This window comes from Chionomys nivalis, chromosome 9, assembly GCF_950005125.1.
Source record: "Chionomys nivalis chromosome 9, mChiNiv1.1, whole genome shotgun sequence".
Taxonomy (NCBI): Eukaryota; Metazoa; Chordata; class Mammalia; order Rodentia; family Cricetidae; genus Chionomys; species Chionomys nivalis.
In genome coordinates, this window is record NC_080094.1 from 3549276 (window position 1) to 3575500 (window position 26225).

General features: G+C 37.0%; 1 protein-coding gene across 1 annotated transcript in view; it reads left to right on the forward strand.

The window, feature by feature from the left end:
• The window catches only part of Sycp2 (synaptonemal complex protein 2), a 62407-nt gene extending 41729 nt beyond the window's left edge, over window positions 1–20678 (forward strand). The window contains exons 28-43 of the mRNA XM_057781310.1: window positions 685–742; window positions 4407–4569; window positions 6946–6983; window positions 7719–7889; window positions 10631–10817; window positions 12538–12743; window positions 14963–15148; window positions 15879–15969; window positions 16397–16549; window positions 17012–17121; window positions 18366–18460; window positions 18562–18661; window positions 19041–19099; window positions 19223–19301; window positions 19406–19462; window positions 20540–20678. Coding sequence (XP_057637293.1) covers window positions 685–742; window positions 4407–4569; window positions 6946–6983; window positions 7719–7889; window positions 10631–10817; window positions 12538–12743; window positions 14963–15148; window positions 15879–15969; window positions 16397–16549; window positions 17012–17121; window positions 18366–18460; window positions 18562–18661; window positions 19041–19099; window positions 19223–19301; window positions 19406–19462; window positions 20540–20614 — 1828 coding nt within the window. The 3' untranslated portion in view covers window positions 20615–20678. The remainder of the gene's footprint in view (window positions 1–684; window positions 743–4406; window positions 4570–6945; window positions 6984–7718; window positions 7890–10630; window positions 10818–12537; window positions 12744–14962; window positions 15149–15878; window positions 15970–16396; window positions 16550–17011; window positions 17122–18365; window positions 18461–18561; window positions 18662–19040; window positions 19100–19222; window positions 19302–19405; window positions 19463–20539) is intronic.
• The last annotated feature ends 5547 nt before the right edge of the window (window positions 20679–26225 follow it).

Genomic DNA, 26225 nt, shown 5'->3' on the forward strand with positions numbered 1-26225 from the left:
GAGTTTTTGACATATGAAAGGAGTAGATTAAAATTCTACAGTCATGATTACTCTAGCTGTGATTATTACTCCAGCACTTATTTCTAAATTAAATATGGAAAAATCGGTAATTTGAATATTATGACTTTGATCATAGAATTGAAAAATGTTTATTCGAACTTATTTTTAAACAGTGGATCAGAAAGGATAATCTGGCATAATTACACAACTAGTGATATAAATTAGTGAAAGTTAAATTTGAAAACTTAGAAGTAATTTCCCAGTGAGCTGTCTTTTTGTTTGTTTGTTTTTCGAGACAGGGTTTCTCTGTGGTTTTGGAGCCTGTCCCGGAACTAGCTCTGTAGACCAGGCTGGTCTCGAACTCACAGCGATCCGCCTGCCTCTGCCTCCCAAGTGCTGGAATTAAAGGCGTGTGCCACCACCGCCCGGCTTCTGTCTTTTTTTTTTAAGATTTATTTATTATGTATACAACATTCTGCCTCCATGTATGCCCGCATGCCAGAGGAGGGCGCCAGATCTCATTACAGATGATTGTGAGCCACCATGTGGTTGCTGGGAATTGAACTCAGGACCTCTGGAAGAGCAGCCAGTGCTCTTAACCACTGAGCCATCTCACCAGCCCCGTCTAAAGAAAACAGTTGTGATACAGTTTTTAAATTGATGCATATTTTTGTTTCTCTCCAGGCTAGGTGTAAGGAATCATGATGAACATGACTCTCCTTTCAAAACAAAAAATAAAAGAGTAAGTTATAACATGTGAGATATGCCAATGTTTCTTGGGTTAGAGAGGAAGTTCAGCTCAGTGATTAAAAGAGTGCTTGGTACTCTTCAGAGGACCTGAGTGTGGTTCCCAGCTTCCACATTGAACAGTTCACAAACCCTCTGTACCTCCATTTCCATAGGGTCTGACACTCTCTTCTGGCCTCTGCAGACACCTGCCACATGTGGCTTAACACACACATAGGTACACAGACATCGCATACATAAAAATACATCTTTAAAGGAGTATTTCTTTTAATAATATTTTAATGCTGGAGGTGATTGAAATAGAAAATAAAGTACATGTTGGTGTTTAAAAAATAATACTCAAAGGCTGGAGGGATGGCTCAGAGGTTGAGAAATGTACTGGCTATTCTTCCAGAGGAGGACCCAAGTTCCATTCCTAGCACCTATAAAAGGCGCTTACAACCATCTGTAGCTCTAGTTGCACTTACATTATTCAGGCAATATAGTTCACGTTCAAAGTGAAATTTTGTTACTGTGTTTGGCTCCTGGATTGAATATTTCATCTGAAGTAGATAAGTACAGTATTACACATACATGAAATAATGAAGAAAGCTTTGCCCTTCAATCCAATGAACATGGCTAATTCTGGAGATTGCCATATGACAACTTTAAAACAGAAATATAGGTAGCTCTGTCAAATTGTTATGGATTAAGGATCTTTATTGTATATTATTTTGGTGGATATAAAATAAAAACCTAAAACTGAAATAGAAGGTTTAAAGCCTAGCTATGCATTGCTGTTGTTGGAATTAGGGCTTGTTGTGAAGTGAGACAACCTAAAACTGTTGTACAGTATGACCCTGCTCCATCTGCTTAACTTTCTTATTCCACTGTCAAAGTGTCATTGAATTTTGAGAAACAATCCGAAATTTTCGTGGATATAAAACCATGATATGAATTGTTAGCTCTTCAGATGGCTTTGATTCTAGTATTGGAAGCACTAGTGGAGGTAATTGTATGAGAGGTTAACAGTTGGATGGGTGTGCGTGTGAGGGGAAATGATCCTGAAAAATAGAGTAGAATAGTATGATACATTCAGGTCATCATAAAAATTACTCCATTCAAGAAAAAGCCCAAGGAATCTATAGGAGGAAAGAGCATACCCAATAAACTTGAGGAAATAATAGAGGTATGAATTTGAAGGCTATAAGGATTTTTCACCTTCAAATAATGAAGATGAGTGAGGAACAAATCATAACTTACCTTTAGCTATATATGTTTGAGAGTTTCTTCCAGACCCTGAATCTAGAGCACAGAGGATTTCAACCATTAAAGTAACACTGAAAGGTTTAAGGAGTCTGGAGCAGGAAACCTCTCGTCATAGCTGTTAAGATTGAGCCAAGTCCAAGTGTTAATAAAGTCTGTCTCCAAACCCTCTTTACTCCACCTTCACAACCTACATAGTGAAAGAGCCAAACTATACAAAATAAAGTCAGGCTTCTTTTTCTTCTAAGTCTGCATCTGATATTGACAACTTTATGCTTTCAAAGTCAACTGCCAAGAATATTGAGCCCATTGACAAATACAGTAAAAGAATGTAATCATTCAAATTTGTCTTCACTTGTTGACAATCTGACCCAACTAGTGTGGATACACTTAAAGGTACAGAATAGAAGAGGAACCTGAAGGTAGACATGCTGGCCCAAATAAAGGTGACATGTAATTTGCATAAAAACAAAAAAAGATACAAAGAAAAACAGATAAAATGGAATTACTAAGAGTAGCAATGCCTTGATGATTTTCCAAAAGATCATTCAGTCTTCAACCTTCCCACAAACTGATATTTATAGTTCACTTAATGCAGAATATAGATTATTAAGGATGTATACTGACACTCGTGCTCCCTTAGCAGGGGATGAAATGACAAAATTTTAAGTTATTTAATAGTTACGAAAATGTTCTAAACTATTTTGGAAAATGGCCTTGATCTGTACCTTCAAATTTAAGACCTGGGAAACAGCATTTTGAAAACCATGATTGAGAAGGATGACATAGACAATCTTATGACAACTCTGTGTGGAGCTTTCTGAGAGTTTTAAATTTTTATATTTTTCATGCAGTTTAGTATGAGCGTAAGTGAAAAAGGTCATTTATGTTACTAAATACATACCCCACTAGAAAATGACTTAGAGATGGTGAAAACTAAGACTGCTGTGTCGTACTGTGCTGAGCAATGTCTTTGTGTGAAAGAATGGTGGAAATGAGGACTTTGATTAATTCAGTATTGACTTTGTTCACAGCATCATTTCTCTGACTAATCAAGGAGAGTATGAGAAATAAAATTGCATTTATTGACAAATCATGGAATACTTTAAAAAATTATATTCAAGGATTATAGTCTGGTTATCCTTTGCTTTACATCTAATATCCACTTATGAGTGAATACATGCTGTGTTTATCTTTGAGCCAATCAGGATGATTTTTTTTTTCTACTTCCATCCGTTTGCCTGCATACTTTGATATCATTCTTTTTACTGCTGAGTAATGCTCCATTGTGTAAATGTACCACATTTCTTTATCCGTTCTTCAGTTGAGGGACATTCAGGTTGCTTCTGGATTCGGACTCTTACAAATAATGCTGCTATGAACATAGTTGAGCAGGTATCCTTTGGGGGTATGCCCAAGAGTAGTATCACTGGGTCTTGAGGCAGATTGAGTCCCAATTTTCTGATAAGTGCTGTACTGATTTCCAAAGTGGCTGTGCAAGTTTGCAGTCCCACCAGCAGTGGAGGAGTGTTCCCCTTACTCCACATTCTTTCCAGCATAAGCTGTTTTTGGTATCTTTTTGATCCCAGCCATTCTGACAGGTGGAAGATGGTATCTCAATCATTTTGATTTGCATTTCCCTGATGATTAAGGATGTTGAGCAGTTCCTTAAATGTCTTTCAGCCATTTGAGATTCTTCTGTTGAGAATTCTGTTTAGATCTGTACCCCATTCTTTTGGAATCCAGTCAAAGAGAGGGAGGAGGGATTATATGTCCTAGGGAGATCAAGATCATGACAGGAAAAAATCTACAGAGATGACTGAACCAAACTTTGTGTGAACTCATGAACTTTAGACTGACAGCTGTAGAGCCAGATGAAACAGAACCTAGGCCCTCTGTATGTAGGAGATAGTTGTATAGCTTGGTCTATCTGAAAGGCCCCTGTCAGTGGAACCAGGATCTATTCCTGGTACATGAGCTAGCTTGTTGAATCCATTCCCTATGGTGGGATGCCATGCTCAGCCTTGAGGTAGGGGAGGAGGAGCTTGGCCCTGCCTCAATTTAATGTGCCAGGCTTTATTGACTTCCCATGGGAGGCCTTACCCTTTGGGAGGAATGGATGGGGGTTGTTTTGGGGGTGATAGGCAAGGGCAGCAGGAGGAGGAGGTGTAGGAAGGGGAACTGTGGTTGAAATGTAAAAGGAATAAAAAAATATATCCAAGGATGTACCAAGTGATAGAACGTTTACCTGACATATAAAAGGCCCTGAGTTTTTGAACCCTTACCAGTGCTAAAAAAGCAAGCAACAGAAAAATTGGCAAAGCCACCAGCATTTAGTTTATTGTTTGGATATTTGGTCATTACAATACTGTTTGACATATGTACTAAGGCATGTTTGTTGGCTTTCTCTCTAGATGTCAGCAAGTCATGAGAAAACACTCTTTAGTGACACTGAAACAGAATGTGGGTGTGATGACAGCAAGACTGACATTAGCTGGCTAAGAGAACCAAAATCAAAAAGACTAATGGATTACAGTAGAAATAAAAATGCGAAGAAATACAAAAGTAGAAAATCAAGTAAGAAATTAATTTTTAGAGAAATATTGTAAATATATTCAGTTATACTCTATTGAAATGCATGATAACTTGATAATCCTAAGCCTATTGCTTAATAATCATGTTATAGATTCTTGCTTGTTTATTCCTTTATCATTTATACTTTTATCATTAACAGGCCCTTTTAAGTATGACAAAACATATACTAATTGTTTCATTGTTTTGCTAATGGTTATATTTGTATGGGTGGGCAAGAGAGAAAGAAGGTAGGATGGCAGAAAGGCATGGGAAGAACTGCCAGAGGTTGATGCTAGCTGTCTTCTTTGATTGCTCTCTACATTATATTTTGAGAGTTTCCCAGCTTGAAGCTTGGCAGGCAGTTCAGCCGAAATGACTGACAGGCCAGCAAGACGCAGTGATATTCCTGTTTGGTTTGCCTGTGCTGTGATTATAATTGTAAACTGCCTTGCCTGCCTTTTACATTGGTTGTTGGAGATCCAAACTCAGGTCTTTGTGTTTAAGTGAAAATCACTTAAACAGATATCTCCCAAGCCTCTTATATTTTCATTTAAATAAGACTCCACATACATACAAAAGTGATTTATCGTAATTTTTGATTCATTACATATTATCATTGCTTATTTTATTCATGGATCACTATTACTCAGTTATGTAGCTGATGTTCGTGAACAATATTAATATTCTTAAACAGAATCAAAAATTGGTCCCTGACACATCTAATTACTGCTATTTATGCTCTGTGTGTTTCTGTATCATCATTTCTTTGCCTTATCCAACACATACACTGGTGTGGGAGATCCCTCTGTCTATGTGTTGCTTTTATTGTTTAATGTGGTGATAGTGGTCTAAAATTCTGCAATCAATAAAAATACAAAATTTTATGGCAATTATTTTGTTGAAATGATTAGATGGTAAGTTAACATGCATTATAGGACTCTTCTTGTAAATAAGATTTGCTTCACTAGTTTCACTTGTCTTTAGCTCTCAAAGATATATAAAAAGATGGCAGACATTATGCTTGAAATGAAAGAAGCACCTGGGCCTAAAGCTATTAGTAATGTGGCAACCTTTCCAGGGGTTCTTGGTGCATCAAACCACATTAGTCTGGAAAAATTTCATATGTTTTTATCCTCTGTGGAAACAAAAGAAGAACCTCTTTTCCAAAGCAACAAATCCTTAGACCCAAATTTTGAAGACAAGATACCTTTAAAGTATGTATATTCGTTACTTAGCTCCTTCACAGTCAAAAATTCAAAGTAAACACAATAATTACACAATCCAGACTCTCTGTGTATAGTCCAATTTTACATGACTCATTTATTTTTACTGTACTACTTTTTAATGTTTATTATACTCTGTCTCTTTACTTTTTATGACTCTCTATACTCCTTTTTTTCTCTCCCAAACCTACGTACCTTTTTAAGCACACTGTGTATCATTTAGAGGTCTTTTTCATCTGAATTTGTCTTTATTGCATATCTGTAATTATTCTGACCAGAAGCACTTCTTAAGAATCTGAGCTGCATCATTGCTAGGGTATATACGGCCCTGCCTGCTTGCTTCACACAGTCCAGCATGGTGGAGGAAAGCCATTCACTGCCTCGAGCCACGCACATGGTCCCAGTTCCAAGTATGCAGTGGGTCTGTGTTGAGCCATTAAGCAGTTTGTAACATGCTGCTTATTTAAATGCTTGGCCTCCTGAAAGAGCCGGAGGTCATGCTGGCATTTTTTTCTGCTGCTGCTGAATCAGGAAAACCTCTCTTAAAGGAGCCATGCCTCTGCTTGCTTCTAACAAATAGAACCCATCCAAGAAAATGCCAATACCAAACCATGCTTAACTCTGTTCTTTTGTGTCTAGGATTCCCTTTCAAGCTTTTTCAGGTTTTACGTGGATATAGTCCATCCACCATGTTGGCGTGCCAATTTGTTATTGGAGGCTGCTTGTTGTTTCCCAGCTGCTGAGCCCTAAAATAATTATATAGAAACTATATTTAAAATACTGCTTGGCCCATTAGCTCTAGCTTTTTATTGGATAACACTTATATCTTAATTTAACTCATTTCTAGTAATCTGTGTATCGCCACGTGGCAGTGGCTTACTGGGTAAAGTTCTGACATCTCACTCCAGCAGCTACATGGCTTCTTTCTAACTCCTCCTTTCTCCCAGCATTCAGTTTAGTTTTCCACATCTACCTCTATTTCCTGTGCAGTCCCAAGGCAGTTTCTTTATTAACCAATGTTATTCACAGCATACAGAGGGAATCCCACATCAGGGTGAGGGGCTTCTTATTTTATGATTTTAAATTTATTCTTGCAGAAATGTTATGACCATTTTATCTATTGAAAATTTTAATCTTATTTTCCTGAATTTTGCAGGGTCATCCTTGGAAAGGGGGCAGCCAAGATCCATAATGGTAATCAAGAGATAAAATACCATTTAGAGACCATTATAGCAATAACACATGCCTTCATTTTTTTTTTTTACCTGTTTCCATAGCTGGTCCTTGACCTTGCCTTTGCATTATCTTATGCATTCTATTTTTAATAGTGTCTTGGAGTATGCATGTATGTCTATGTGTACATGCGTGTGTTCTGCATGCATGCACCTGTGTGTGGATATATACTACTTGTGCCAGTATATATGGAGGCTAAAGGTTAACAATATTGGGATGCTCTCTTTGATCACTTTTCCACATCTTACCTAGAGTTCACCATTTTGATTGAAATGTCTGATCAATGAGCTCATGAAATCTGCCTGTCTATATGTCCTAGCTGGCTAGTGACCACAGGGATTCACCTGTCTGCCTCCCAGTACTGGGATTATAAGAACTGACCCTTGTGCTTGGCTTGTTTATATTTGTTCTGAATATTTGAACTCAGGTCTCTGTGTTTATGCAGCAAGTACTTTACTGAGTATACTCCCTCACGTACGTGTGTGTGTGTAACTTTGGAAAGTATTTCTCTTAGAGATTGCATGGTAGAAATAAAACAGTGAAGATGACAAGAATGGTAGTTTTTTCAATCAAGAATCATTTCATTCCTACATATATTTGTATGTAGCGCCAATGTTGCATTTTTATCACAAATAGCTTATATTTCTGATACCTCTATTACTGGTATTATAATAATCATGAAATATTCCCCTAAAGGGACGCAATAAAAACATTACCAAAAAGGATGATGAAATAGTTGTAGATCGGAGAACCAGACTTCCACGAAGGGCAACAAAAACAAAAAAAAATTATAAAGATCTCTCAACTTCAGAATCAGAGAGTGAAAAAGAATTTTCATATATACTTAAAGATAAACTGCTGACAAAGGTAAATCAATATAATTAAAATTGATACTCTCTAAATTTAATTTTCTTAAACTACTAAATTTTTTATGTAGGCATATAGTACTACTTACAGCATGCCCATTGCTAGTCTTACAAATTTATCTTAAAATCTAATATTGTAACAGGAAGAGGGCCCGCTTGTTCGTCCCGGCTGCCCAGTTAGCTTAGCCCTGAAATAACTACACAGAAACTGTATTAATTAAATCACTGCTTGGCCCATTAGCACCAGTTTCTTATTGGCTAATTCTTAAATCTTAATTTAACCCATTTCTATTAATCTGTGTATCACCACATGGCAGTAGCTTACTGGGGAAAATTCTCAGCATCTGTCTCCCACAGATCCATAGCATCTTTCTCCTGACTCTGCCTTTCTTCCTCCCAGCATTCAGTTCTGTCTTCCCTGCCTACCTAAGTTCTGTCCTATCAGCTAGGCCATGGCAGTTTCTTTATTCAATACAAGCAACACACAAACAGAAGGAACTCCTACACCATAATATGTAGGTGGTTCATTACTGTGAATATTATCATCTTAGAGAAATTCATGGTAGGAAGTGATAGAGACAGAATTTGAATCCAGAGAGCTTATTGGTAAAGATAGATCTTTGACTAACTACTACAATATGTTGATTTGTAGTGGGAGCTGCGGGCTGCATTCCTGCCGCCACAGCTCCTGGGCCCCCTGGCTAGCTTATGCCCCAAAATAACAACACACAAACTGTATTCTTTTAAACACTGCTTGGCCCATTAGCTCTAGCCCTTACTGGCTAATTCTCATCCCGATCAACCCATCTCTAATAATCTGTGTAGCATCAGTCTTACCGGGAAAGATTCAGCATGTCTGACCTGGCGGCTGGCTGCATCGTGTCTGCCTCTGAGAGGAGCTGCCCTGCATCTGCCCGGGAGGGGGGAGCATGGCGTCTGAGCTCACTTCCTCTTCCTCCCAGCATTCTGTTCTGTTTACTCCACCCACCTATGTTCTAACCTATGAGGGCCAAGCAGTTTCTTTATTTTTTAACCAATGACCTTCCTCCATCATTGATTAGTTTGTTTGCTTTGGTTTTGGTTTTTCGTTTTGGGGATACAGTTTCTATGTGTAACAGCCTTAGCTATCCTGAAGCTCAGTAGAACTCACTATTTAGACCAGGCTGACTTTGGACTCATAGAGATCAGGCAGCTTTTGCCTCTCGAGTGCTTGGATTATGGGATTAAAGGTTTGTGCACCACCATGGGACTCACTTTGTTTGATCTTAACCCATTAAACCACCATTTCCTTTTGTTTGTGTTCCTGATCTCTCTTGTCTGGAACATTTTAAAGACCTTGTAACATAATTGTATCAACTGACATGACTGTTCAAAGGTTTGGTTAAGTGGAAGGTTTTGATTATAGCTGTGAGGGGAAAGTATAGCCAGAGTCATCTGGAAGAGTCCAGAGCAGGAAGAGAAAGCCTTAGGTTGAACATAGGCAGCAGAATGGACTTGGCCTTGAGAAGGAGGTGTAGGGGGTGATGAAGACAAAGAGAAGTGTGATGGCAAAGGAGATCAAAAGAGCAGAAGAGGGACTAAGAGGAGGGGAGGGAAGGAGAGAAGAGGGAGCAAGAGAGCTTGAGTAAGCACACGCACAGCTGGATGGGGGAGGGGAGGTTCTGAGCTGGAGAAGTTTAGGGTTAAGGGGTGGGATGAGAGGATCCAGAATGCCAACATGGACGCTGAAATAACAGATACTTGAGGGAGACTGGAGGCCAGCATGTACTTTGGTATGCTAATTGGTATCATGGATAGCCATTTGTGTCTCTGCCCCAAGTGATGAAGAAAACTGGCTCCTTTGATAGAGCGGAAATGGCTTTCTGAGGAATGCTGGCCTTTTCTCCCCCTAGAATTTGGAGATATATAGTTCCTTTAGATCAGATAACAATCACCATTTTTGTCTTATTTCTTGCTTTAATGTTAACATACCCACCATCAAATACGCCTTTCTAAGCCATTCATCTTATCTATGCTTAAAAATAAAAAACAATGACAAAAATCCTTAATTTTCAAGGAGTTAAGGAGATGCCTTGTAGCCACTGGAGAGAGATGCCAACAGCAGCCTAAGGAGAAAGATGCTAGAACAGAGGTTTATGCCACGGCCATGTAGTGATACACAGATCAGTAGGAATGAGTTAATTTAAATAAGAGAGAGCCAATAAAAAGCCTAAGCCATTGGCCAAATAATTGTAACTGATAATAAGCCTCAGAGTGGTTATTTCATAAGCAGCTGCAGGGACCAGGTAGGCAGAGAGAAACTGATTCAGTGAGACGGTGCAAGATAGAGAAGAGCCCTCTGCTTACACAGAGCTATAAACAAATTCTCTGTTGTTACTGAGTGATGACCTGAGTTTCTCAAGTACCTTTGGTCTTTTCTGCAGTCTTACTTCATGTATGTCTCCCCTTCGCCATCTTGGTTCATGGACTTCTCAGTGTCTCATGCACAATGAAATCTAGGAGTTCTGTTTTCTCTCTCCTGGATACAGTCACCAACTTTGAACCTGCACAGCATTCTATTATTCTATACATAGTCTGTGCAGTCATTATATTTTCAAAGTGCTCTAGAACATATATTTGCCAATAACATCTAAGCTCTTGTTATGGCCTTACATAGTAATAAGTCAGTCAGTGCTGTAGTGTAACATATACCCAGTTGTATAAATGTATGTGACCATAATTTGAGGTTACTGGTGCATTTAGGAGGAGACTGTCCATTCCAGAGCCCAGACCAAGAAACTGCCAAAGGAACCACAGGAAGTTGTCACTACAGAAACAGCAAAAGAAAAGCAGAAAATTTCATCTGAGCTAAGAGATGGGAGAGAAGACAGTTTTTGCCTATCTTCTGCATCTGTGTCTGGGAGCCCATCTTCTGTAGAAGTGACAAGATGTCAGTATTACTTCATTTTCCTTGCCTTTTACTTAGCAAGAATAGTTAGCAATTTTCTTTTTGTAACTATGAAAATCTAAGATTAGTTTTGTGAAATTTTTTTTTTTTTTGGTTTTTTTTTTTTTTTTTTTTTTTTTTGGTTTTTCGGGACAGGGTTTCTCTGTGGCCTTGGAGCTAGCTCTTGTAGACCAGGCTGGTCTCAAACTCACAGAGATTCACCTGCCTCTGCCTCCCAAGTGCTGGGATTAAAGGCGTGCGCCACCACCGCCCGGCAGTTTTGTGAAATTTGAGATAGGTAGTTTAAAAGTTCATTTTAAATCAGCTAATGCTAATAATTGGATTTTTTTGGCCAACTTGAGAACATAAATAGAATCCAACGTTTTCATGTTAGGATGTTAAATATCAAATGATTCAATGTAGAAATATTTAATATTCTTAAGCTCTAAAAGCAAAAATGTAACATTATAATTCTAATACTTTAAGATTAAGTATTAATAGCAGGAACTGTATGGGATCCTTTATACAATTCTTCTTTTTTTTTTTTTTTTAAATATTTATTTATTATGTATACAATGTTCTGTCTGTGTGTATGCCTACAGGCCAGAAGAGGGCACCAGACCTCATTACAGATGGTTGTGAGCCACCATGTGGTTGCTGGGAATTGAACTCAGGACCTCTGGAAGAGCAGGCAATGCTCTTAACCTCTGAGCCATCTCTCCAGCCCCTATACAATTCTTTGATAAGTGTAAGAAATGCTGTGATTCTGTGAACTCACAGTAGATTATCTTCAGAAACAATAGTGTTTGCTTTTATTTAAAAATAATTGGTAATAAAAATACATAGTCTTTAGAGTGTTGGCTTACGTATGTCTTTTAATTACAAAATCTCAGGCTATTTTAAAACAGTTCCAAATGTGAATCATTTCAGTTAAATCCAAAAGTTAAATGTTTTTGTGTATGTTTCCCTAAAGCACACAACATCTTTTTATTTTCAGAGTGCTCAGAATCAGTCTCATTAGATAAGCTAAGACAAATGCACATATCTTGATTTGAGCTAAAAAACTGAGAATTGATTTCATTAAAACTTAACGTCCTTGCTTTTATTTTGGTGCTTATATGCCTGTGAAATGTTGTTTCTAAGGAGCCATCTTCCCCCAAAACTTTTAGTTAAGTGGGTCCACTTGGTACCTGGGCTCACCAAATAGAATAAATTGGCTAGCTGACTGAGCTCCAGAGATCCAACTCCCAAGCTCTAGAATTACAGGCATATTTCACCATGCCTGGTTTTTTAATGTGGGTTCAGGAGATGAAGTCAGGTTCTTGTGGTTACGCAGCAAGCACTTTCTGATTGAGCTGTCTCCCCACCTTAATGTCCTGATATTTCAGTGAGCAGTTTAGACCAACTGATTTTGTAAAACTTTAACAGTTATATAATGTTAAAATATTTAAAGTAGCAGTTAAGTCATCTCATACAATGTGTGTGTGTCTGTGTGTGTAGTTTAAATTTTTTTGTAGGTCCTTAAATTTTCAACTGAGAATTGTTCAAAATCTTAGTATTTAAAACATAGTTGGTCTTAAATTATTGAGTGTATCTTTTTAAAATACACCTAATCTTTGAACATTTGATAAATTATTCTGTCATGCCCTTTCCTAGAGCAAGAATGAAATAATACTCTATTTTTAACAGTAATACTGTATGTTTGTGTTTTGGGGGAATCTAGGTATAGAGAAAATAACAGAAAGGGATCTTACTGAAGATTATGACTACATCACAAAATCTTTTTCACCTTATCCAAAAACTGCATCATTTGAATCCTTAAACGGTAACAATCAAGTTGAAAGTCAGGGAAAATCGCCCAGAATCAGTGAGACCAGTACACTATGTGTGGGAAAGAGTAGCTCACCTGTTCCTGGACTGCCTTCTTTGGTAAGAATATAATTTTCTATCATATGCATCTGAAAATAGCCATTTGCCTATAATATTCATCAAATATGTATTATATGTTTGTTCAGTGTTTTAACCTTTAATAAGTTTTTGTTACTGGAATCACAAATTGACAAAACTGAAAAGAATATAGTTGAAAACCATATTGCTCAAGTGCTTAGTTATATAAGGAGTTTAAAACTCATAGGTACTAACCATTGCTTATAATAAAATGGTGTTAATGACTATTTAGGGCTTGGAGGTGTACTGAGAGCACTTGTCTAGATGCATGGGGACCTAGATAAAGTACCAGCACTTAAAGTACAGTGGTTATTAACATACCTGTGTCAGATATCCAAAATTGCTGGTGTATTGAGCCATCTGGCCTATCACTTTTAGCTGATTTTTTTTCTAGATGGCTTTAAAGCCCTTTTATTTTAAGCCAGTAGTCTTTACGGGGGGGGGGGGCATATTTTGCAAACAAAATCTTAGCTTAAACTGTCAGTATGTCAAACAGTTCAGAGTAGTGCTATGTTTTTAAACAGATGTAGGCGGTTTAGACCCTGACTCACCTCATTAGCCCTCCAAGCCCTTTTGCAAGTCTCATTTTTCTACAGATGGCAACATACCAACTTAGTACCCTATTAAATTCTGTCATCTGTCTTTTTGCATTCTTTAAATCCTTCACTTGTCATTTTCCAAGTGTCTGTCTACATCTAGGTAATTCTGCTTTTATTACCTTCTGTGATGTTTTCTATGCTCTATGGAATTTTAGTTTGCTACATACTAACTTGCTGGGAAGTTAGGCAGTAACTGCCCCTTTTCCATAGTTTGTGCTGAGTTCTACCTCAGGTTTCTGCTTTTACTCGCCTGGTGCATGTGAAGTTTAGTCTCTTTGGAGTTTTATGGTCGACTGTATTAATGAGGACTTTCCTTTTAACATTCTGTGAATTTATTGTTGGTTTTTTGTGTTAGTAGGGGTTGAATCCAGTACTTTATATGTACTCGATAAACATTCTTTACCAAGCTACATCTTTAGTCCCATTTATGTTTTCTAATTTGTAAAATAGAAGTGTTGATTTATCTTAAAGTTTACAGGAAGCTTTTTTTTTCCCGGGGGGAGGGTTTGAGAGAGGGTCCTGCTATGTAGCTTTGAAAGTCACTATGTAGACCAGGCTGGCCTCAAACTTGGAGATTCACCTGCCTCTACCTCCCAAATGCTGGGATTAAAGTCTGCATCACCAAACCCAGCCTTTACAGGAGTTCTTACTGTAGGCTTGAATGTAACTTCTGTATCTGTTAAAGGCATTGTACCTTTTCACTTGTTAGAATCCAGAACTCTAGTCTGGCAAACTATGAAATAAAATTTCTGATCTTTCAGAATGTGTAAAACTCAAGCAGGAATGTCTGATACATACCCGCAGTTCCGTGTTTAACACAGACCTGTAGTCCTAGCTCTCAAGGGGGGAAGGTAGAAAGATTGAAATATCAAGACCAACCTGGGCTATATTAGTAAAATCTAATACTTCCTTAAGTATTATTCTTAAAGTATTTTCCTTTATTGTAAAAATGTTACTTTTTGATTTAAACTTTTAGGTTACAGTCTCTCTAGGATTTTCTATGAACAGTGGAAGTTTTCCACATCTAATATTTACATTAACTCAGCCTTAGTCTTGTTAGTCACATGATTCTAGCTATTAGCCACTGTCTTGTACTAATACTACACTGCTTAGTTTTACATTTGCCTGAGTGTTTCACACACAAACCTACACTTTACATTTCTGGAGTTTTAAAGGTTTTTGATTTGTATTTATCTTAACAAAAAAGCCAATAAGTAATAGGTTTTTACTCTTGTATAAAATAATTTTGAGTGATCTTGCTGAATTCTATAATTTCCCAGGTTGTCATTGATTTTCTTTATAGATGATTATATAAAGTATAACTTTTGTATTTTATGACCAATTCTTGTACTTTCATGTTCCTTTTCTTGTTAAGGTACTTGACCTGTGAAGTATAGACCATACATCAGGCATCTTTGCTCATTGGACTTGCTAGATACTTGTCATTGAGCTAATTAATGTTCTATTTAAGTGGATTATGAATTTTAGCCTTGAGTTAATTCTCTAAAATTTTAAATTGTTTCTTACTATTTAACTTTTTTTCTGTTTTTAAGTAGTAGTTATCTAATTATCTTTGGGTTTCTATGTGTTATTCATTCATAGCCCAGAAACACAACTACCAAGAATAATTCTGTTTTGAATAGAAAAAATACAAATTCAGTGATTGATAATCAAAGAACCCTACATTATAACAGCTATTCAGATGTAAGCAGTAATAACTCAGAGAAACATTTTATGGAAACTGAATCTCCAGAGAGTCGAGAAAACCATATACAAAGCAAGAGAGAGGTAATATGCTAATTCAAATTGCTAGTATTCAGTGGGAATCATGCTACCAAGTATTTTTCTCTGTGATAGAATGATTTAGTCGTGTAAAAAATTTAAAAGGAAAGTCTTAATAAGGATATGGGGCTAAATCTCTGAGTTTACATGTTTATAAAATTTCTGCCTTCATGATTACATAGAAATTTGGTTTTCTGAACTTCTTGTAAGCAGAAAATTCAACTGGTTGATAAGTAAAAATATTTAACAACTGTATAATATAGAAGATGAAAATAAAGTGTTGTGTTTTAGGGTGGGGCTAGGATTTAAGTTACCCATAAGTGCCTAGAAGAGTACATGTATTAAAGAAAGAATGGTAATCTAAGTAAAATTGCTTTTTTTTAAAAAACTGTGTTCAAATAGTAAAACACAAGTTTAAAGGTTAAAAAAGTCACTTTATAAGAAAGTTTTTCTGTAGCTCCCTATTTTCTAACTCAAATAACAACATGGTGAAATTGAAAATAAATTTGCAAATTTATCAGGTTAAAAACTATATTAGCATAAAATTGATGCTAATCTAATATCTAGATTCATTTGCAGCAGTCTTAAAGATGACTTAAAGACAATGATATGACAAAGAATTGGACAGCATTTGAAATCTGTTGGCTTGGGAGTTTGATAAAGATGATAAAGAATAGTCAAAGATAAATACAAGTGTTTATACTACTTTTCTTCTAATTTCTAATATTTATTTTAGGAAAGCCTTGCCGCATCTCCATTATCATGTTCTAGTGAAAGAGTAGAGAAAATATGGTGGGATATGCCCAGTGACAATACTCATGTATCAGGTTTGTAGGCATAGTCTTGCTTTTTAAAGATTTGCTTTAAAAAATTTATGTTGCCTGCATGTACATATGTGCTCCATGCGCGTGCAGTGTTTGTGGAGGCCAGGTGTTAAGTATTCTGGAGCTGGAGTTAGTCAATTTCGAGCAACTGCACAGATGCTGGGAACTGAGCCTGGGTCCTTGCGAGGGCAGTAAGTGCTCCCAACTGTTTAGCTGTCTTTCTAGTCACAGCCTTGCCTTCAAAGTCATTACTAATTACTTTGGATTTATACCTAAATGAGTTCTACATTTCAAGTCACATTGTTGTCAGAAATAAAAAATATAAAGTATACTTTAACATAGTTGTTTAAAAACTTTTTAATTTAAGCAATAAAGTGGTAGATGTATTGAATCAGAATTATAGCACTATTATTTTTAATGGTTTCTTGAGGTCCTAGTCAACGATGTCACAAACGGCAAATGTTCCTAGAAGATAATCTAAGTAATTCCAATGAAGCAGAAGTGGAAGAGGCAGAAGAGAGAGAACAATTACTCTCCAAAAGACTGTGTCAAAGGGAAGATTCAGATCATCACATTTACAAAAGTAAGCAGATCAAAATCCTGTCAAAACTTCTGGACAGCTTCCTAGAATTTGACTTAAACACAACTCTTTGTACAAACAACTTTGAGTCCAAGATGGATATGGACTTTTATCACAAAAATGACTTTATATTAAAGGTGTAGCATGATCTTCAGATTTCCCCATCATGTCTTAAATTTTCATTTTACTGAAATCTGAGCTACTTGATGTGTGTCACTAAAATACTTTGCGGATGCTTCTTTCTTATTAATGGATCAGATTTAAAAGTAAAAAATACTTGTTTTTTGTGCCTCAGTAACCCTGTAAAAGGGTTCTGTGACAAGAATTTCATTTTTTAATAATAAAAAACCTCTGTTGGATTTAAACACAGAAATTTTTTGTTCTCAGTCTGAGGACAATGATAAATTTTGTGGTAATACATATTTTAATATTAACTCATTGTTTTTTTAATGTCTGAAATTACAGCTTCATTATCGACACCAGATTTTTCTATTCCTGAGGACTGGCAACAGGAGTTTCCAGGTGCTGAAGTGTTGTATGATAACATCAGCTCAGATTATAAGAGGAAAACTGATGTGAGTTACCTCATAAGTTATACACAATACCATGATAATGCACTCCAAGTTTCTGGTAGATGATGGATGGTTTGTCTGATCCTTAGTCAACAAAACACCCATTTATGAATCTGACTTTGCATATAATTTGGATTATCAGATAAAAGGCACCTCTCATTCCTTCTAACATCTTTCCACCATATATATATATTTCTAATTCATCTGTTCAATTTTTCTTTGCATTTTTATATTTTGTTCTGTATGTGTGTGAGATGTGCATGCACACACATATGCTTGTGGAGGTTAGAGGTCTTCTTAGGTGTCTGCAGTTGTTCTCCAGTCTTTTTGTGAGAAATTATCTCTCAATGAAGATAGTTTATTTATTGAGCTATATTGTACTGATTGACCAGCAAGCCCCAGATAGCCTGTTTCTACCTCCCCAGAGTTGGCTTTACAGGTATGCGCCCCTGCACCTGGCTTTTTATGTTGATGCTGGGGATCTGAACTAGGGTCTTTATGCTTGCATGGTAAGCCCTTGGCAGGAAGTGATCTCCTCATTTCCGTCTTTAGACATTTTAATCTCACAGAGGCTATTAGTGGAGACTAGCACATAATATAGTGTCCTATACTCCAGCTTTCTTCCACCATTGTCTCTACTGTGTCCTTAGTTTCTGAGAATTCAGTGGATATCTATACAGAGTACATCCTAAAAACAGTGTTTACTATTACTAATAGGTAGAAAATCACATTCTCTTCTGTCTTTATTTGGACTGATAATTAGTTCATTCCCTCCTTTAAACAGTAAGTATAGTTAGTATGACACGAACCTCATCTCTTGATCGCTTTTCCTTTTATCCAAAGATTTGAAATTTCTTAAAATCTTCATATTTTCAAAAGTCAAGAGAATCTCTAATTTTACAGACTGTTATATGACTCCAGTAGGTGAAAAATGTGTTTTGTGAAAAATGGTAAATTCTATTAAGCTATGCTCTTAAAGAAAATTATAATTCCAGTTTTTAGAAACACTATAAATATGTACTAATATATAAATAGTATTCCTAAAAACAATAGAAAATTGAACTCTATTCGAATCCTGACCAACACAAGTAATCACTGCTCTAAGTTCATTATAAAAAAGTTGATTTAAATAATTACATTCTTAATTTTCTAAGTTTTTCTTAGGTGTTATGGGAAGACTTTCATAACACAGTCTTGGTTAGCTTGTTATTACTATAAAGACATTTTAAGTTAAAAGTATCTTTCAGACCCAACATAGAATCATGGATGACTTTACTACAAAGACATTAAAATTGACTCAACAACATTTAATGACAGTGACCTCTCAAGCTCGAGGACGCAGGTCTGTACCACACATCTGTTTGGTGAGCCATGCATACTGTGCGCTTATGAGCTGTGGGCCCTGTGGTGCTGCAACAATCTCATTTTGTTCCTTTTTAATAGGAATGAAAGTTTTGAGAAATTCAAAGTCATTCTCATAAATGAGATGGAGAAAGTTGGAAAAGACTCAGAGACTTTACGAGACTTGGAGAAGGAACTTGTGGTTTGTTTCTTAAATTAAACATTTCTCAAAATGTTTAAAAGCTAAATATAGCTCTTTAAAATTGTTTATTCACCAGTTTGGAAGACTGTTGCAGGTTATTATTTAAAACATAACTCTATCTTCTATCAGTTGCATCTGAACTCAGAAATTTCCAACTAGTTTATAATGATGATTTTTGATAATGTGGGAGACATCTGAGAGATTTTATTTCTAATACTTGTAATCTGAAAGAGTATATGCTAAATACAGTATTCTAAATACAGTATTCTTAGCCTATAACCAGTTTTTGCTTAAATTTAGACTAGTAGAAATACATTAATTATAATTCAGGTTTTAATCATGTTAAAATACAAGAGATTTATTGTACCCTAAAACTTAGGATGTCGAGGAAAAATTAGTTCAGAAGATGAAGACATATCTCCGAAGTGAGAAGGAGAGGTTAGTATACTTTTTTTAATGAATAGACTCTGTAAGATTGTAGGTGAAACACAACATACACTGCACTATAGCAGTGGACTGTAAACTGATATGTAAAAAGTTGATTCTCATTTTATTTTTTAGGCTTCGTGTTTTGAAAACTTCACTGGATAATTTTCTTGTCTCTAACTCTGTTTATGAAGATAATATTTTTATATCTGAGGTATAAATTTATGTACTTAATATGTAACCTTGATGTTGGATAGTCTAACTTGTCTTTCTGTTGTGAAAATCTGACAAATTTCATGAGAGAAATAATGTTTACAGATGCATTTGATGAAAGCAAACATGAAAATTCTGCAAGATAAGCTACTTAAGAAAATGGTAAGTGGGTTGAATGTATGCTCTCGTGTAATTACCAGGCTTTTGTGTGCTTCTGTTTTATAACAGGTTCTTGCTTTTGAGTCCAGATTGGCCTTAAACTTGTGATCCTCCCACGTAAACCTCCAGAATGCTGAGATTATAGCCATGGACCACCACACTTGTTTACTTTTTATCTTTTTGTGGGTGTTTGGAGTAGACAGGTTTAAGCTGGTGACTTTCAGTTTGTTTGTTTAAATTATGGGAACCTTGTTAAAGTAGATGAGGGATGGATGAGGAAAGAGACAGTGATTTGCAAATGTAAAGCTAGGTGAAGAAATGACTGGTTTGTACTGCTATAACCGCTGTGTGCTTTAACCAAGACCAAGCACCCAGACTGCTGAATGGAAGAATTGTCACCTGCATAAGTAAGCAATGGCACTTCATTGACTTGCTTAAACATACTTGGCTTTCTAAAGTCAAGTACACTAGCAGCCACATTCTAGGATGAAGTACACCCCACAGAGACTCGTGTCATTGCTTTACATGGACAAATTTAAGGGTTTTCTCAGTTTAAGTGCGTAATAATAGTGACCTTTATCAATAAAGTATTAAAGTACTTGAGATTTTAATGGCATGCAGTACAGGGACTGTGACGTTTAGCCAGGCTCATACAACTTGAGCAAACAAGCTGCCAAGTTGATCCTCATTGAAAAAAGTCTTCTCTAGAGGTTTTTTTGTTTGTTGGTTTTATTTTGTTTTGTTTTTTTTCCAAACAGGGTTTCTCTGTAGTAGCCTGGCTGTCCTGAAACTTGCTCTGTAGACCAGGCTGGCCTTGAACTCAAGGAAATCCACCTGCCTCTGACTCCCAAGTACTGAGATTAAAGGTGTGCACCACCACTGCCCAGCTAGATTTTTTTTTTTTTACTCTTCCTTTACTTTTTTAGGTGAAGTTTTGAAAGATTGCAAGTCTTTTCTCCATTATCTTGACTATTGCTAGTGATGGGAGGACCCTCTAGGTCATCCATGTACAGCCTAAGGGACTGGGTGGGATGAACACTGGTGTGTCTTTATCAAGTAGTTGTTTTCCTTTGGTCGCAGCATGAAGAGGAACTTCTCAACATACGCAGAGGACTATGGTCATTTTTCAAGGTTCATGAAGGAAATGATGTATGAAATCTGGCTGCTATCAACACATTTTATCTGATTATTAGTTTTTGTATATAAGTGGAAAAAGTAAGTAGCCTTGCAAATGTGCACCATCCAAGCAGCTGTATGTTTATGGGCAGGAACCTTCAGACTAAAACATTTTTTAGAGATGAAAAGAACGTGACTCCAGTGCAACTTGTGTGTACTATGGACAAACAGTGAAAGGACTGGCTCACTTTGAGTCATATTTACATTACTTTAATCTGTGAAACTAAAGTGTATTTTTAATTAATACAGTTTGTAATAGATATAATGAAATTTACATAATGGTTTGAAATATACAAGTAGTAAAATATTAGCCACCCTTTGAAAGGGGGGAGTTTCTGCTTTAAAATGTGTACTTTTTAGTACATTTATACTTTGAGATATTTATGGTTCCAGTGTACTAAAAATGTACTAAAGACCTAAAATTGTAGCTATTTCATAAATATTTTAACTCCAAAGCAGAATGCTTTGCCAATGCATTCTAAACTCCTAGTATTCATTTAATGTTGTTAGATTATTTTTGAAATAAATGCTTACTTCATTTGAGTCAGTATAATTACTTTATGATCACTATTCTATTTTATGAACCATAAATTACAAGTCACCTTCAGTCAAACAGTTGAAGGATAATACTAAGTAGCTTTGTTCTCCTTTGTCTATTTCAAGGTGGTATAGAGTATCTGAACAATACCATTATTCAATGTTATAATGGTAAAGTGGCTTCTTAGTTAAGTACAAAATACACTCAGTGTTTTCAGTTGACAATCTGCTAAGATTTTAACATTTATGAAGTGATGGAATTTCTATTTCAAGAGCAAGAAATATTTACATTTCATTAGCTCCTTGCTTAGTTTGTATAGCAAAGACTTGCTAAGGTTAATATTTTGTTGCTCTAGTTTTATTTTTGAGGATATGTGTAGACCAGGCTAACTTCAAATTCAGTTCTGCCTGCTAAGATTAAAGGCATGTGCCCCAACATCTAACCTTAAGATGGTATATTTGTAATGGTTAGTTTTAGTATTTTTCAAATTGTTGTGCATTTTTAAGCACATTAAGTAAAAGTTACCCTTTAGAGTATTCTAAAATAATTCCTAGAAGAAAATCACTTTTTTCATGAACCAGAAGTTTTGAGTGAGATCAATGGTTATATGTCCTGTTTTGAACTTTAATATACACTATGACACCAAAAATTATATTAAAAAGGAATTTAATAGCCGGGTGGTGGTGGCGCACGCCTTTAATCCCAGCACTCGGGAGGCAGAGGCAGATGGATCTCTGAGTTGGAGGCCAGCACAGGAACCAAAAACCTATGGAGAAACCCTGTCTCGAAAATCCCCCCCCCCCAAAAAAAAAGGAATTTAGTAAAGTAGGCTGTCACACTAATGGAACACTTTTTAACATCAATAGTTTCTGTGGAATAATCCTTTTGTACACTTTTAATAATTTGTCACTCAAATTGGTTTAATAAGAAGCTGACTGGCCAATAGCCAGTCAGGAAAGTATAGGCAAGACAACCAAACTAAGGATGGTGGTGATGAAGGAGGGTGGAGTCAGAAGAGTTACCAAATAGGTGCAGAGAGAAACAAGATGGGCATGCCATGCTGAGAAAAGGTATCAAGCTACATGGTAAAGCATAGGTGAGAATATGGGTTAATTTAAATGTAAGAGTTAGCTAGTAACAAGCTCGAGCTATTGGCTGAGAATTTGTAATTAATATATACCTCTGTGTGGATACTTGGGACTGCCAACAGAGGACAAGGGATGAAATACAGGTAGAGATAGCTAAAATTAAGGGTCACTTGAGGGATAGTGTGGAAGCCTAATAACAGTAGAAGCTTCCTAAAATATATAATATATGAAGGCAATCTAAATGAAATCTCCAAATAACAGAGGACAAAGAGCCCCAACTGAACATCTCTTCTTACCAAATGAAGCTTCCAGTACCAGGAATGGGTTCCATTTAATGGAGTTCTTGACCAAATGAACAACCCAGGCTATTGCCAAGACTATAGGTTGCTTTCTAAAAACTGATGGCAAGGCCCTGTTGCTGGAAACAACACCTATAGAACTTATTGAATGTAGAGTAGTTAAACCTGGTGCCTATTCTAGAACATTGACCCCTATGGGCTAGTGTTCTTGGTACTAGAAGATACTGTGCACACTGCAAAAAGAAAAAACATAAACACCAACTGAGCTACAAATCCTTTGATTTACAATGTTTTACCTGCTAGATGTGCTGGTGCAGTGGTAGCGCAAAGCTTCTGCAAAGAACTAATATCTGATTTGACTTAAGACCCACTGCACAAGATAAAACCCATACCCAGTGCTGCTTGGGTGACCAAGATCCTGAGAATAGACAACCTAGAGACCCCTTGGGCACAAAACAAAATGCTACTTTTCTACTGAAGGAACACCAACAATAAAATAACCCCTATTGACACTCTATTATAGATGAGTACTTTGCTCAGCCATCATCAGAGGATCTTCCTCCTGCAGCAATGGAAACAAATAGAGAGACCCACAGCCCAACTGTAGAGAGTGAGAGACCTTGGAACACTCAGCCCTAAATAGGATGTCTCCATAAAATCCTGTCCCCCCCATGCCTCAGGGAACCCTGTGGAAGAAGACGCATAAAGTGTTGAAACTAGAACTAATGGAAGATACCAGGAAAACAAGACCTTCTAAACACGACAGGACCAATGCACATATTAACTCACAGGAACTGAGGCAACATACAGAGGCCTGCATGGGTCTGTACCAGTTGTGGTTCTAGAACTGAAAGGAGAAATATAAACATGTCCCTATCCCTAACCCAGAAACTATGTTCAATTGATAACCACTTGCAAATGAGAATTTAGTCTTCTCCAATGGAGTTTCACTGGAGAAACAAACTACTTTCAAGAGTAGACCACATGCCCAGCAGTAGATGGCCAACAGAAAACAAAAGCATATTTGGAGGTTCATTGTCTTATAATGCATTATTGGGGGTTTCTCCTCTGCTAAATATTCTCTCTCCCTCTCCCTCGTGTGTGCGAATCACTCACATGGAGGCTTTTTTTTTTTTTTTTTGGACAGGGTTTCTCTGTGTAGCTTTGGTGCCTGTCCTAGAACTCATTCTGTAGACCAGGCTGGCCTTGAACTCACAAGATCTGCCTGCCTCTGCCTCTGGAGTGCTGGGATTAAAGGCGTGTGCCACCGTTGCCTGGCTTATTCTTATAAATGCTTAGCCTTAACTTATTTCTAGCCAGCTTTTCTAACTTAAATTATCCCATCTTTCTATGACTTCTGGACTTTTCCCTTTTCTTATTTCTGTATATTTTACTTCCACTCTTACTCCGTGGATACTGGGTGCTGAAGTCCTCCTTTCCTTGGTCCCTGTTATTCCTTCTTTTCCTCGTTTTTTCTATTCATACTTTCTGCCTGCCAGCCCCACCTCTCCTTGTTCCTGCCTCAATATTGGCCATTCAGTTCTTTATTAGACCATTACATATTTTAGACAGGCAATGAATCACAGCTTTGCAGAGTTAAACAAATGCAACATAAACAGAAGTAGCACATCCTTACTCCATTAAATAAATGTTACACAGCATAAACAAAAGTAAAACACCTTAAGATAATATTCTACTATATATATAATGATTTATGATTGAGATAGACACATGTATACATACATATATATTTAAATCCTAAAACATAATAAATTTTAATATTGAAATATGTTGGCAAGTTTTGAAGTTATAGTCTTTAATTTACATCCCAACCTCATTTTTTCTCTCCCTTCTCTCCAAGCCTCCCCTCTTTCTCCCTTGATGTGGGGTGTCCTATATACAGTGTTGCTTTTTATTGATCAATGAATAAAGCTGCTTAGGACAATAACCTAGCAGAGTAAAGCCAGGCAGGAAATTCGAACAGAGATAGAATAGGTGGAGTCGGGGATGCCATGTAGCTGCCCAAGGAGATTGACGCACTGGAACCTTAGGAACCTTACCAGGAGGCCACAGCCTCGTGGTGATATACAGATTGATAGAAATGGGTTAATTTAAGATGTAAGAGCTAACTAGGAATACACCTAAGCTATTGGCCAAACAGTGTTGTAATTAATATAATTTCTGTGTGATTATTCAGGTCTGGACAGCCGGGAAACAAAAAAGCGATCTCCACCTACAAATGCCAACCATACATTTAGGGCTCACCTGCATGGCCAGCCACACACTTTGGGTTTGGGTGCTTGTATGCCAGCTCAGGGTTAGGACAAAAGTCTGGTTGACCCACCTATACTTCCTGCCTGGCTAATCAACGTTTATTTAAAATATGGTTGACAGAATACAGACAATTCTCCCGCACCAGCTTCTTATTGGCTAACTCGTACATAATAATTTAACCCATTTCTGTTAACCTGTGTATTGCCATGTGGCAGTGGCTTACCAGCAAAGGTTTGGCATGTCAGACTCTGGTGGTGGCTCCATGTATCTATGACTCAACCCTTCTTTCTCCCAGCATTCAGCCTTGCTTTTCCCTGCCTACCTAAGTTCTGCCTTGCTATAGATCCAAAGCAGTTTCTTTATTCATTAATGGTAATCACAGCACACAGAGGGGACTCCCATATTACCTCACCTTTTCTGTTTAAATAAAAAGGATGGTTTTAACTTTAACATAGTAAAATTACCTTAACGAAACAGGTATCAAACAAGAATTATAGTTACAATATTTATATCTATTTTATCTTTTATCATAATTAATGAAAACTATAACCTAAATGCCCAGCTGGTCCACAGCCCAGAAAGTCTCCCAACCCTGCCTGTTTTGCTTGCTTTTACCTAAAGTGGTTTTTTGTAGATCTCCCACAACAGCGGAGCTTACTGCGTGCTGCGACTCAAATTTCCCAAGCACACACATGCCCCTGCCCCCCTTGCCCACTGCCACATTCCCCAATGGTGTTGGGAGGTCCTTCTATGTGTGGCTTTTATTGGTTAATGAATAAAGAACTGCTTTGAGCCTATGGCAAGGGCAGAACAGAACTAGGTGGGAAAAGCTAGACTGTATGCTGGGAGGAGGAAAGTGGAATCAGAGAGAAGCCATGAGCTACTGTCGGAGACAGATATGCTGAAATTTTGCTGGTAGGCCATAACCTCGTGGTGATATAGAGACTAATAGAAATGGGTTAAATTAAGATGTAAGAGTTAGCCAATAAGAAGCTAGAGCTAATGGTCCAAGCAGTGATTTAATTAATATAGTTTCTATGTGATTATTTCGGGTCTACGCTATCCGGGCAGCTGGGAACGAACAAACGGCTCCTCCTCCTACAACTGATGTGCCAATATGGTGGACTAAATCCATGTGTGCCTGAGAATGGAGCAATGTGCAAGGCTCTCTGGGTGGCAAGCAGCTCGCCATGCTGGACTGTGCTGTATATATCATAGTAATGGTGCAGCTTAAGTTTTTAAGAGGTGCTTAGCATTTTAAAAAGCACTCCTGGACAGGAAAGAATTACAGATATGCAATAAAGACAAATCCAGATGAGTCATAGTGTTGGATAAATGTACATAGGCTTGAAAGAAGAAAGAGTATAGTGAGTTATAAAATAAAGTTAATG